Genomic DNA, 14889 nt, shown 5'->3' on the forward strand with positions numbered 1-14889 from the left:
CTGTCAGTGCCTTTGTCTGACTTGTCATCATGCTGTCAGGATTGCTAAAACACAAACCAATACACTGTAAAGTGACTTGGTCACTCAGACATGCAAGGGGCCAGTGTTGTACATGTCTAGGCTGTAATATGTGTAATTTTGCCAGCAATTCTCATGATTAATTATCTGATAATGTTCTCCCGAAACATCAATCTTCCACGGACTATAGTTCCAACCATGAGAGGTATCTTCTCTTCTCTTTCAGAGTAACGGTCATTGTCATGACAATCAATGACACTGCACTGCATCACCTAAGGTTAACCATACGAAATGAACTTTTCCTAACTCTGAAAAGATGTAGTTTTTCTGCTGTAAGCCATCTGAAAACATAATTCTTTTTGTTTGCAACCTTTCGTTTTGTCCACGTTGTTAGTTTGGAATGTGCTAACATGTAGGGACATGACCAAGAAGCAAGGAGATCACTTGCAGTGGTTTACATTGGTCATTCAAACTTGAATGGAACAAAATAACATAATTCAGTCGCAAGGATATCTATCCCTCCCAGTGTATGCTTGATTTATACAGTTATCAGCGACACAGTAGATTTATATTAATTAACCTACATACTGATGTTTCACTTCTAATTCAGATTTCTACATTGTTCCACTCAAGGTATAAATATACACAAAAGCTGCTACAACATACCCAAGGATCTCATATTCTGCATTCTTTTTATTGTTTGCTACAGAGCCTGTAGACATAATTGCCAGGTGATACACTGTGGTCAATCTATTCTTTAAAGACTCATTCATGCCAGCATCTGTAAAAGCTGCCTCCCAGTTCTTTTGGCTTGCTTCTTTGCTCTGCTGACCAAGTGTGAATCTTTCAATTGTTTTATGGGCACTCTTACTAATTGGACAATGTCACTGGTGGCTCTAAATCTTCAAACTATACCACAAAGACCATAGAAACATCACGTTTCAGATCCGTTTCCCAACAGATAGTATCAATCAATGCTTCTCACTTTTTAAATCCCAGTCTTGGTTACCCGATGGTTCAGAACACTTAAATCTTTTGAAAAGAGGTACCTTTTGAAGGGAGGTAAAGTTTGACCTCATTTGGGTCATCATGATATGAGCCACTGAAACAGCATGTGTGGCTGGTGGGAAACACAACTATTTACCAGACAAAAATCTTTGGACGTACATAACAAGCTCTAAATGCCAATTGCTGTGACAGTTCATTAACAGGTAGTGTTCAAATAGCCAATGGTAAGCATACTGATACAATGCTTGGCAGCCAGACTTTTCATTGTTATGTCTCAGATTCATACACTGGCTATATGACATTTCCATATACATGTTTTCTCAGGAAACAACAAATCTACAAGTATTCGCTGACTCGTTTTTGCCAGGTCATCATCTTATTTTTCTTGCTATGTCAAGGACAGTTTGATGGACTGCTTCTGTCAAAAATGATTGAGGGTCATGTCTAGTTGTCCCCTAGTCATCTAACAAAATCACACGCTGTTCAAACTGAGTGGTTTATTTAGAAATTAGAAGGGGGCACTTCAACTTGAACTTGTCAAAAGTGACAAACCCTTGGGTTGATGGAGTTGATCCTGTTTCTGTCAAAGGCTTGAAACCCTTGGGTTTTCATTCAGTAGAATGAAGGATTTGTGTCACATGTATGAATGGTGTAATATTCTTTATCAGAGTCTAATAAACTGAATTATATGCCACTCTTCCAAAGATATTCATTTGGAATAATGTCATTCACATTTTCATCAGCAAAAGGACAGTTCAACCAAGTTAATAAAGCAAATACATAGATGCATCAAAGCACAGAACATTAGTATTAAATCCGCACTCCTGATAAATTTAAAAACATAAAGTCAAAGTGGCCAAAATTTCAACACATTCAACTTATTCGGTAACAAATGTGCAAAGAACCAGGTTATGAATATACATTTGTTTTATTTCTGTTGGGTCTTCATTAAGGAAATATTTCTCCATGTGGGGGAACCTACTAATAGAATAGGATACTATAAAACAGGAAATTTGCTGACATGGAAAGGGATCAAATTCACTTTCACAAATTGTCCTCAGTTCTCTTGGACTGAACTGCTGGGCCTAGACTATAGCCAACCCCTGCCTTCTCAACTTGAACATTTGACTCTGGTTTAGAATTTCCCCGTGGTTCATAGACACTTCTACAGATGTAACTTATTATTGAACCCGATCTAAATGCATCCAATGATGTCCAAACATAGTGCCTGCCACAGCTGATACTTCTCACAGAACCACTCTCCACAGTATGACTGTAAACTTAATCATATTACTTTGTTACCAGGTGGAGTACCTAAACTTCTATGAAGTCCCTACTTCAAATATATACCCATGGCAAAATATTTACATCTTTTAACATTCTTTCTAGTGCAGTGCACCCAACTGAAAATTTATAGGAACACCCATTCCTGTACATTTTACTTTAAAGCTGTAGTTTAAATTGTTTTGTGTATCTGTATCAACTAAAATTTTTTAAATTTATCCGATATTTCATCACTATCAAAGCTATTCAGATTGGAAAATATTCCACAAATCTTGATCACTCTTCACTGCAAGTTACAAGTGGCACTTGGCTGAAAACTCTAAAGATCAGCAATTCCTGTTATGTCAATCTTTCCTGCTTTTTAAAGAAGACAAAAAAGCCATCAAGCCCACTTGACCTGCCCTAAGGCAAGAACAACCCCTCCCATTAATCCTGTGGATTACAGTTTATCTGCAGGGGATAAAATCTCCGCAAATTGCCAGCTTTTAGGATCCAAACTGTTGTCACCAGTTTTTTTCCTATTTACCGTTGGCATTTCCACCTCACTGCATCCCCGCAGTGGAATGTCTGGCTGCCTCACGAACACACCTACTCGGTGTTTGTAGAATTTCTGAAAGAATCAGAATGCAACTCCCTGAATGTTTGAAATGTACACTCCCTTGTTGACAGAGAGATACTCTCCAAAGCCCTGCTTGGAACTTCTTCAGAGTTTTGCCCGGATTCCAATCACCTTGTCTATGCCGGTTATTTGTCCTTGCAATTTGCCAGTGGACTATCAGCAAACTGTTTATTTTGGCCATGATCCTGCTATTTAATGAGAGAGAAATTTGCCCAATCAGTTGATTTGGGGCAGCTTTTACATGATTGGCAGTCACACTGAGCTGTCTCTCAAATACTCATGTCATGACCTGCCTAACAACCTCCAGAACTCCATTAGTCCAACATTCTAGCATCTGATTTGTTTACTGTGGCAAAAGCTCACGTTCTTGGTGTTGTTTCCTATCCATCAAAGTAATTGGGTATATCCTATAGTCATCGAATTGGCTGTCCATCAAGTGTCTTCCTACCATACCGTTCTCAGGCCCTGTTGCAAAAGGTCCATTTTTCTCATGCACTTAATCTGTTGCATTTCACAACTTTAACCTCCTTCACCTATGGACTCATGTTTTACAATGCACTGCAGCAACCGAATACTAGCCAAACTCTAATCACACAGTATTCCTTAAATTTGTTTGAAAATAAACCCACTGGCTTGGAAGGGAGTTCACAAATGTAGAGTCTAACTAGAAAAACATGTGGTAGACCTTGTGAGTGTAAGGCAATATGGGGTATGCAAAGGGTTCATAAACTTTTGTGACAGTTGAACTCTGAGATATTCACCAAACAGTCATAAGAATTTGTGAAAACACTCAAAAAATATTTACATAGGATGATGAGAGCATCTGGCCTGGTCTGTGGTAGAACACAGAACAATAGCGTAAGTTATCAGGTTTGGGGGCCTCTGCTGAAAGAACTGGCCTGGACTAGTTTTTCCATTCATTATTCAACCAACATCACAGAATCCAAACTTGCCTTCACTGTCTCAGACTATCTCACACTAGTCACAATCGCATTGCTCTTTGAATAATTTCCAAATCTTCGCCAAGTCTCTGTGACAGAAGAGTAATGGGGGAAAAATGGAAAAGACGGTTGTCCTAGGCAGTATGGTGGTTCACGCATTACTGCACTTTTTGTAATCTGCTGCATAAAATGATTTCTTTCACATTTGACTTGTCATTCAGGGATTTGGGGCAGAAGAAGTGACTTGTGTCCAGTGCTTTTTAAAACCATTGTGTAATATAGCTTAAAGCGCAGTGGTCGTCGCGCTGCGCATCCTCCTGAGGGGTCCCCCTCTGTTGTAAACAAATCCAAGAACGCCGCACATGTTACGGGTTGATTGTAATGTTTGCGATATTGACGCTTGTAAAAATGGCGGCTGATCTGTCACTAGCATACCAACTAACCAAATGTAACACGCAATAAAAGGTCAATTAATCTAAGTTAAATATCTGCTGAATATTGAACAATAATTGCACGCTGGATTGAGATCACATTTGTTCATGATTTTCTTGAATCAGTTGAATGGGGCTCAGCTACTGTTATCGCTCGAGTCATAGAGCTAGACGTACGCATGTACGCATGTATACGCCAACATTATCAACGACCGGGCTCTAGTTTTCGACATCGCTAGCAAGGACGAGAGCTTTCATTTCAAGAGGCCCGACAGGAGTACAAAGACAACAACCCGAACTACAGAAATCTACAGCTCGCAGAGCAATGCCCGCTGCCGCAAGAAGCATCTCTGCATCTGTTCCGTTCCGTGCTCTGTATGAACGTCCGTGTCAAACCGGGTATATGGCGCGCTACACTCTGCTGTGGAGAATCCAACTCAACTACAAGTTTACCCCGTTTGGGGGTGCAAACGAGAATTCCGAGTACAGGTATCAAGTCAAGCGAAGGACCTTTCATAGGTCTTCTTGTTATGTGGGGGTTATCTCACTTGAAAGAGGATTCAGACCTACCCGGTAATCAGGAGGTACAACAACGAAGTTTGCCCAGCACCGGTAGGCCTACACCAGCTAGCGGTTGGATCACTGCCATGACCGTGCACAGGACCGGGGCACAGGATCTCTCGATACGTCTATGCACGGTGTATAGCCTGCAATTTTCCTGCCAAATGCCGCGAAAACCCGCTCGTTTTGTCTATTATTTCCTGTCATTTTACTATTTCTTACCACGTAATACTAGGAGAAGTAAGACATGGTGATCAACAGTTGGTTGTGGGCCAATTCGTCGCGGGCCGGTACGTGTGGGACCGGATTTTCTATATCCGTTTACGTCAACGAGGTGACCGTCTCCCAACAACATCTCCCGTGTCCTGCTCTGGCTTGCCGATCATGTCTTGAGTGTAATTTTTGTGTTAGGCATTGTGCTTGTTGCTGGTCTACATATATAGGCAATGTTGATCATTTTAGTTATGCATTTTCACTGTACTGTACGTACATAGCATTGTGTACAACCAGCGTGATCGCGCGCGATCAAACCTTTTTGTTCACTGTGTCTGAGTGCAGTAAACTCAGCGACATAATGTGCTGAGTGTAGTGTCCCAATGTTCGTAGCTCTACACGAGTTTATAGATAGAAATACACCACTGAAGTTCGTTTCCGATCTTAATATTTTACTATTGCATGATGTTGAGTCTTACAAAGGCCTTAACAAAGTGGGGGACTGCTCCCATCTCACTCCTATTGAAGTTGAGAAGACTTATTATGTTTACAAAATTTATGTTTATCAACAAAAAATCACGCACGCGCAGCGCGACGACCACTGCGCTTTAATATCATACAAAGGTCTCTTTTACTTCTCCGCAAAGGTAAACATTGACCGACTGATCCCCTTTCTTTGATATAGGCCCACAAAGCCACCTATAAGCACCTCCTTTTTCTTTAATTTTCAACAATTCATGCCCATTAGGTTTATAATCATGAGAACATAAACACAGTTAACAAAGACCTCTTTATGAACACCAAGAACAGATTCACATCTTTGGATTTCTCTTAGCAAACAGGTGCCAAGCTATGAAAACACTCGACTTTGCTGTACTTAACTTTACCATGCACAGTTCACCCACACATTCAGGTGTGCTGCTTGGTGGTAGTCGTCTGAGCCAGAACTTGCCTACAGAAATTGTCTCAAAAGAGATCCTACTTAATCTAATAGTAATAACTTTACAAACAATTAGGGCCCCATTTACATTGTTGTGACATCACTTCAACTCTGGCTTGGTAATTCTAACCTTAAAGGGCTGGTGAAGAGTAAAAATAAAATCGCTGAAAAGGTTGTTTTCACTCGTTAAATAATGCTTGGAAAGGCAAAAGCAAAAAATTTCCAGTAGGAAAATGGTTTAAGAGCGTATTTTAGTGGAAAAAAGTGCATTTTCCGAAGCTAAGTCACATTTTGGCGCGAAAAATCAAACCCGGATGTGTGACGTCAATAGGGGGGGGGACAGCGTATCTGCATGATCTGTGGTTGCGTGTAACATGTGTAATACGATGGCGACTAGAGTAGTCGATTACCGGTATACCACGACCAAAACAGTGTCTATTCGTCCTCTCAGGACGAACAAATGTTAGCTAGATTTTGGACTGTACGCGGTAGCTGTAAGTCTCTAGCAAATTGTGTCAGTCGTACTGACAATACGCTCGCTCGTAGTCGTACTGTCCGTATTACGCTCTATGGTACTGTTTATGGTAGTCCTTCACTGGCTTCAGAGAGAACGCTCGCTCGCACTGCCCGTATTATCGTACTGTCGTCTCATGTCAGTCCTGACAAGACGATATAGACTATAGGCTACGCTGATAAAGGTTGAAACGGCTAGGCTGTCAGGGCCAAATAAATCGGGGTTGTGAAAATTTCCGGCCGAAATCTACTACGTGCCGAAACATCGAGAAACCGACTGAAAATGTGTATGATCTGTTGCTAGTGTTGAAGTGTGGTGTTTTCCGAATCCAATCATGTATACAGCCGAAAACTTTAAATCATTGACATAGCTTTGACATGAGATTCAAAACCCTCAAATTTATGCCCGTATAAAACTTGGAAAATTGTTCTCCATAAATCCTGTCTCAGTATTTCACTGTACATTTCTGTAAATGTAGATTGACCGACTGTACTGTGTCCAAGGTCACGCCCTGCCACGCACAGTCAAACATTGTACCGCTCACGTTTTTAAATATGAATTTCTGATATTTTTCACAGATGAATTTCTTCGATAATTTGAGCTTAGGTGTGTTGTAGTTGTAACTTGTACACTGAATTCGTCATCGAGTGTGAATGGCATGATCCCGGGCGTATGAGATGGTTTGCTGTGCAGTAAATATACGATGTTGCGCAACACATGGTTTGGCCACATAGAAATGCTTGGAAAGCAAGCACAGTAGTCGTCGTTGTCTTTGGTTACCGAGAACTCGTGAGGTAGAACTACACCACCAAAATAACCTAGCCAATCACTAGTTTTCTTAATAATCTTATAAATTAGGGCTTGCCTTCTGGAAAATCCGTGATCGTATCCCGTGCGATTGGCAAAACAATTGGCAAGTGTTTGTAATAAAGTACGCTCGAGGCTACAGGGGTAAAATTAATCCGCTTTGCTTCCACAAACTTGGTCCATTTTCTGGCCAGATTTTCATCCTTCGGCCATTGAAACAATTTTGATTCTGAATGAGAACGATGCATAGAGACACAACGCTTAGCAGTTCTCTGTCCCTAGCCCGCCTTACAACTTTTCACGATGGATTTGGAGAATGCGTGCAAATTAAAGCACTGGCGTGAATAGCTAGCGTCAGCTATCGATGTCCTCGGATGACGTCATACCCGACATTTGCCGAAGATTACCGAAGATTTGTATCTTCGTATCCAAGGGCGTCGCTAGGGCCTTTATTCGGAATTGGGAGGGCAGTTTTGAAAAATTCCAATGCTGATGTTTTTTTGACCATTTAAGTCGTCAAAATGAACAAGCAATAAAATTTTCAGTTTTACTCTTCACCAGCCCTTTAAAGAATCTTCAAATGTCACTTTTTATTCATCTTCAAGAAAATGATGTTTTAGCAGTTTGAATATATTATTCATGTAAGAGTACCTAAAACATGGTGGTATTGTTGAAATCAACAGCAAAACTTTTAGCAATATGCTACAAAAGATACACATTGTACCTGGAGGACATCTTGGTAGGGTTTAGTCAATGTTAATTCAACACCGGCAATATCAGTTGTGGTCAGTGTACCATTCTAAAAATAGACTTTATGGCCAAAGTAATGGTCTGGGATGTTCCCTCAATGTTTGACCAATGGCAATTTGACTGAGGCAAATCATGGTCTGGTAACAACTACATGGTAACATCAATTGGTGCCTCAGGCACCACTGTAGTATTTGCAGAGGCCAATTTTCTTTTTAATTAAGTACTCATTATGAGTGAAACTAGAACTCTAGATTTCAAACTTACATTTCTCATGCCCTATCACCATTTATCCCTTTTGCTGCCAAGTCCATATTTCACCACCAGGTCAAGATGGTGAAAATTAATGAAACATAACATATTCCATATGATGTATTTTAACATAATACTGTACATTTGAAGGCTGTTGAAAACATAATACTGTAAAGTTGATTTTTTTGGACAAAAGATGCTATAACATACCAAGCCAAGTGGGTGAAAATACGTCATGTTTTGGCTGAATACCGCTTTTTACTGACTTGGCTGATGGGGAAGTGATACAGTTATTACTGTCTGGCAGGAAAAGGGTTAAAGTTCATCACAAAAGAAACCATGTACTCAACAAGTTTCATAAGACACCATACTCTCTGGAAATTGTGTCCAGCGCTCATAGTCATCTCATTGGTATTTTCAGTCCTAATGTACTTTATAACGAACTTGTGTGACTTTGACAGTTTCATTGGCTTGCAACTTTATTGGGCAGACATTTTAATTTTGATCACATCATTGCCATGAGCAAAGCAAGGAACTCATAAAATTTTATCACTTCAAACTACCCAACACAATAACATACATTTTTCAGCTGGGGGCATGCATTCCAAACTGCTCTAGCCTGTCTGCACAGATGACTTTGCTCAAACTCTGATAACATTTTGATGATGAGCGCTTTTCATGTCATTGCTGCATGCCAGTCATTGTCTGTGTTCACAATTTGACATGCTGTCTGCCCATCAAGTCACCCTGTGGAAATATTAGCCAGCAAATGATATGATTTGATATGCCAACGTATGACATCTTCATCACAGTGTCACGCCGTGTCTCTTTCTTTGCTACAATGTTTACGGATTAGTTAAGGCACCGGTAATACTATATCTCACCACCAGTGCAGTAACTTTTCTTTTCTGTCCTTGGCAACCTTGATTACCCGCAATATTAAAATTTTATGCCCCTTTTCTTCCTTTGAGTTTTATAAATGTTTACTTCTGAGTCTGCTTAGATCAAGGTGAACATGATTAAAACTGTAAGAACGTTGAAAGTTTCCCACAACCTCTTCACATTTAAATGCTTCTATTTATGTGCATGGTTAGAATGTGAATGGCATACTTCTTTTCCAATGTACATGCTCTAAGTGCTATTTACCATAACTTTAAATTGCCTTCACTTAAACAGCTGGGGAGAAAACTTTTTCTGGGGCAAAGGAGTGCTTGAGCCTTTGAAGAAGTGATCAATCATTGTTCAGCTGATCCATGCAATAAAGATTTGGGAGAGTATATTTGATATGTCAACTCAATGACTCATCAGCTTTTCGCAAGAAAAACTTAAATTAATGGTTGTATCACATTACTTCATATCAATGATAGCAAACTTAGGTGATGGTTGTAACCTCTTCCAAGATAAATTATCCCAACTTGTGAGCTGCAGTACCTTTGCAGCTATTTTGACTCTGTTAAGGTAGTATGCGCCTCAAAAGTTAAAGACTTAAACTTTTGCTCAAACTTTCCTTGAGGAATCTTTCAAATATTCTTTCAAAATCAAGAATAAAAATCGGGGTCACTTGCAAATTTTGGTACTTGAGAAACAAATAACCCAAGATTTACCAATATCTGAAATTCAAAATGGCCGCCATCCCTGTGTTAACTCTATGGGGAACTAAAATATTTTCGAATTTTGAAAAAACAAAGCTGATAAAAAGTTTTCTCACACCAAGAGCTTTAAAATGAACCCCCATAAGTAGTATATCAGAAAAGAATTGTAAAAGTTTGAGAGTCCGAACATCTGTCCCCGAGGCGCATTCTACCTTAACTACGATGAATTTCATTCAGATGCAAGTTATGATAACTCTGTAAAATACCCCAATAGTCTGTCTCCCTCTACCCCACCTCTCTTAACAAAACCGAAAAACAGAAAAATGTGATGGAGAAAAGTGGATATGTGATTCTCTCATCATTAAATTTGTTTTTGATGCCTTGCCAGAAATGCCTCTTATTTCAATGGGGTGTAAAATTCACAAAAGGGCTGGGAAGCATCTTTTGGTCAGCCGTGACATTTGATGAATACAGGTAGGTCGGTGAAGAGGAGGTGGGTCATACCCAGTGTGTGTGTGCTACTTTGTCTGTGCAATACAATGGTAGTATTGAAGATTGCTGGACAGTGATTCTCCTATTTTTTCAGATATGAATTGCTGTCAATGCAAGCTAAACACCTGCTTGTTACAGAGACATTTCAGTCGGCGACTTCTGCAATTAAAGAGTCAGAAGCTTTTCTGCAGTGAGGGCATTGTATGGCTGGTAGCAGCTTAAGCTGGAATATGCCCAGAGCAACTCACTGAGCAATCTGAATGCCTTGGTTAGTTGTTTTGATGGACTTTCTTGACAAAGTCTTTATTGTTGACTGATTAATTAATTTTCACGTCAACAATGCTGACTGTGAATCATATTATTAATATGCCACAAGTTTGAGGAAAACATCAATACTTAATGAGAACTCTGGTGTCATCCATCAATACTGATGTCCTAACATTTTTCATGACACTTCCGAAACCACACGTGAGCTAGACAACCGTCATGGGAAACAACTTTGCTTCCAAACAATGCGCACAAGTTTGGACATGAGAAGACCCCATTGTAGGAAAGATGAGGACTGAGTGATTGAAGCTTGTCTTGCGGTCACCGTCCGGGTCAACTCCCCTTCCTCCTCTCATTCTGTCTTAGAGATCAACACAAGTGGCAGATTAAACAATGAACGAGGGTACTAACAAAGCTCTATTCATTGGCCTTGTTTGGCAGTAAGCCACGGTATACTAAGACACCTTGATATTAACACCGGTAAAGCCCACAAATGCTACATGAAAGCCTCCTTTATGTTATAAGCTGCCCATACAATATGCTGTTCTTTTAGTTAGTGTTAATTTAACCTATGCAGTTAAGGTTTCAACACTGACAAACATGCTCTGTTTATCACAAAGTTCCTATGCTCTTTGAAAAACTGACAGGGTGAATAACAGAGTGTAAATAACAAACTATCGAATTCTCTGATCTTCTGACATGATTAAGTATTAGTTTGAATTGAACAGAGGACTGGCAATATTTTCCAGTGCTTGAAACCTACTTGTTCCCCTACCCTCGAAGCCTGCAGCCTTATATCGTATTGGCACTACATCTGAAGGATCTAAGCATTGGTATTTATCTCTATTACAGTTTGGTGGAAAAAAACACTTCTCAAGTTGTAGCGGTTTCCTCAACCTAAAGAAATTCAAGGAAGTGTCAGTGGCTGTGCAAAGTGCTCTATCCTGTTTACAATTTGAATACTGCACACCAGCCTGTATAACTGTCCAGATACCATATCTCAACTGTTCTCAGCAATTAGCTGTTCAAATATAGCAGCCCATTCACACTTCCTGCAAACTGTCATCACTGATTCCCAGCTGATTGTGACCAAACAGATAACCCCCCACTAAAATCTGATAACAAGTTTATTGGAAGACCTTAATTCAATTAACAGTTTGCTGTTCTTGGGCCTGATTAAAGTCATACTATCCCATGAACCCCTGCTGTTTTGTTTTAGGATGGGAAACTGCCTTATTTGAACATCTTTCAGGTATTTAATACTAGGTCTTTTGCATTTTTTTCCACATAATGCATGTTGAGATAGTCATAGCTTTTTACCTTGTGTATGTGCCTGGCTATTTTCTTATATCAAGGTCACACGCATGGCTGAGGGTGAATATGCTGTGTTATTGGAAAAGTAATCAACTATGAAATTTAAATGTTGTGGTTACTGGTTCACAGAACATGTATGGAGATCGACATGGAAAAACAGTCGTTGTGTGACTGTCGGGGGGGGTGACGTCACGAATCGATCCAATTACGCAATAACTAACTTAAAACAATATCCAAGAAGATTGCTTTTCTAAAACACTTCATAAAATGAAAGTCATTTGGTGACTGAGGCGGGTGTGAATCTTTACAGTTGACTGTAGGGCGCCGATGTAACCCCGGTCCCGTTCAAAAAGATATAAGAAAGTGGGGACCCAACGGACCGTGCACAACTGGCTCGTCTGACCCAGCGCATTAACATTTCCATTTTGGAGTGTCTGCTTGACCATAGGATCTAACAAAAGAGAAGAGGAAAATCACGGCCACGCACAGGCACGCAGAAACGTTCTCACCTCCTAATTGAGACAGTGCTTTGCGGCATTCCCTTTTGTCACCAAACTGGTATGGATTGGTACAGGCTTTCACAGACGTGTCGCAAACACACTCCATGTTTTCGATATTGCAGCCGTGACATGGTTTCAAGTTGTCTGGCTTCTCTGTAATTAGTAACAGTGAATATGATTTATGTGTATACGACTTCTTATCAACTCATTCAGTATGACCAGAACCCCGCGCCCCTTCCATTCTCGGTAGCGAAGCTTGAGTTGGAACGCAGCTTTTTTTCCTTAATTGTTTTGTTTGAATGTTTCCATTCGTGTGCTTAGGAACGAACTTCAAACGCTACCAGCAGTATGTAATATGTATATGCAGAGAGAACCGATCAGTCCACACGTGTTCGCAAAATCAAAAGTCTACCAGGGGATGTTTCTGGTATCGTACTGCGTTCTGGCAGTGACGTTGAATTTTAATCCAGACAGTCGACTTTAGTGTTGTACATCTCAGGGACGAATTTCTCAGTATTTTGATGTTGGTCAATTTCATTGCAGTCCTTGTATAAAAACTGAATGTCTTCACGTTACAATGTATGAAAATAATTCGGAATGCCACTGACTAATTGACACTTCCAAGCAAACGTGTTCAGTGTAAACCACTCTGTCTCAGACATGCACATTTTCATTGTACGTATGGTAATAGACTACCTCAGTGTTTGAGAAATATGCGGCCCTTTCAAAATGGAATAAAGAAAAACAAGTCACGCGGCGGTTCGTGCAATGACAGCGAAGTCAACATGTTTAGTTCAGTACAGATTTTACCTACGCAAAGCCGAACCCTTTTAATGTATGAGAATGGCGATAATTTGTTGAGTCTTGTTAAAATAAAAGTAATAAAAACAGCACCATTGGCAATCAAAGTCAACGTCTCCGGCCCGCATGAGTATATAGATAATAGCGGGTGAAGTACTTGAGAGTCGCTGGTACAAACACACACGCTCGAAAACAGGTTGTTTACACTGAAGGCACATTACGCTGACTGATGTAGTTGGCAAGTATATACTTACGTTGGCATGTACCCATGGCCATTTCGTTACCAGTGATGGGATCTCCGTGAGGTGGTGGCTGAACAGCACAGTACAAGCCTTCATCACAAATCCCAAACAAGTTATCAATGCCTCCACATGTTTCGTTAACCAGTCTAGCACATACTTTACAACAGCCGCACAAATCGTCGACTAGACCCCCTTTGCAGTTAGTTGGTGAGCATGTGCTTGTATCACAGGGCTGCTGACATGAATACGAATGGCCGACTACGGTGTCAGTGATCGTTCCAAAAGTTATTATCACCAACGAAATCACTCCGATTTCCCGCAAGGTAGCCATAGTTACAGATAATGTCACTCTACGACGGATGTAGAACAAAAATTACAGATCTTGAAAAGGTGCACGCAAAGATCTCGGCTCCAAGTCCATAAACGGAGAAACACGTCAACGTACGCTAGCACTGCAGTGCTAAGGTCCAAAACAAGGAAGTGCCAAGGAAGCTCACAACTGGCAACGTTCGCTACAGTACTGCGCGTGAACAAGCACGATCGCGGTTCAATACCTCCAGAGAAACGCACTACTCTTCCACAAGGATCGTCGATGTATGAAAAGTGGGAAGAAGAATTCGTGTATTTAGTCACCCCGACACCTTTGGGGGGGCTGGGTCAGCAACAATGCTGATTGGCCACCACGGCGCCAAATAGTGAGACCAGACACCTTCTTTTGGTTGCACAATGTACGATAGTAGCTGGCCGTTATTAGCTATTCATTGCTGCCGTCAATCACTCTGGGCAAGTGTGGCAGGCTCTTCCGTGAATTGGTTCACCTCCCGCTAGAGAAAGTGCGTTGCGTGGTTATCTGAGTCCTATCGTGAACGTTATATCCGATTACGCTCAGTAAATAAAGCGTCACCCCACTCACATTGACCAGTCACTTTTTTTGCGATGCGATTGACCGTTATCAACAAAATCCAGAAAAGTGACACTAGAAAAGTGACAGTAATTATAAAGGTGGGCGGTATCTAAGTAAAAGAGGATTCATTTTTTTTGCCTATTGCAATTATCGTATGGCGTTTTGAGTGATCTGCTAAAAGTGAATGACCGAGTGATAACCAACCGCGCCACTGTTGATAGCACATGGTCCATGTCCATATATTGCAGGTCGCCACTTAGATGATGTTTTCGCCCACGGGAACAGCATTCCACTGAATTTGTGGCTAGATTCCTTCCTCTTTCTAGGTGTGTCAATTGTTTCAACTGTGTAACTTTAAATGCGATGCAATACCATGACGAAAGTAAACCCTTTTTCAATGTTTCCTACACACCCATTCAATTAAGGCAATCGCTACTATCAC

At 40.6% G+C, this 14889-nt stretch overlaps 1 protein-coding gene across 2 annotated transcripts in view; it reads right to left on the minus strand.

Moving 5' to 3' along the window:
* Positions 1–14294, minus strand: part of LOC139149958 (cysteine-rich motor neuron 1 protein-like) — a 60829-nt gene extending 46535 nt beyond the window's left edge. The window contains exons 1-2 of one of the 2 annotated variants that reach the window (XM_070722048.1): positions 13556–14294; positions 12510–12653 (exon numbers count right to left, since the gene is read on the minus strand). In XM_070722048.1, the coding sequence (XP_070578149.1) occupies positions 12510–12653; positions 13556–13874 (463 nt within the window). In that variant the 5' untranslated portion in view covers positions 13875–14294. The remainder of the gene's footprint in view (positions 1–12509; positions 12654–13555) is intronic. The other variant, XM_070722049.1, reaches the window with a different exon arrangement.
* Between the last annotated feature and the right edge of the window lie 595 nt (positions 14295–14889).

Source organism: Ptychodera flava, chromosome 14, assembly GCF_041260155.1.
Source record: "Ptychodera flava strain L36383 chromosome 14, AS_Pfla_20210202, whole genome shotgun sequence".
Lineage (NCBI taxonomy): Eukaryota > Metazoa > Hemichordata > Enteropneusta > Ptychoderidae > Ptychodera > Ptychodera flava.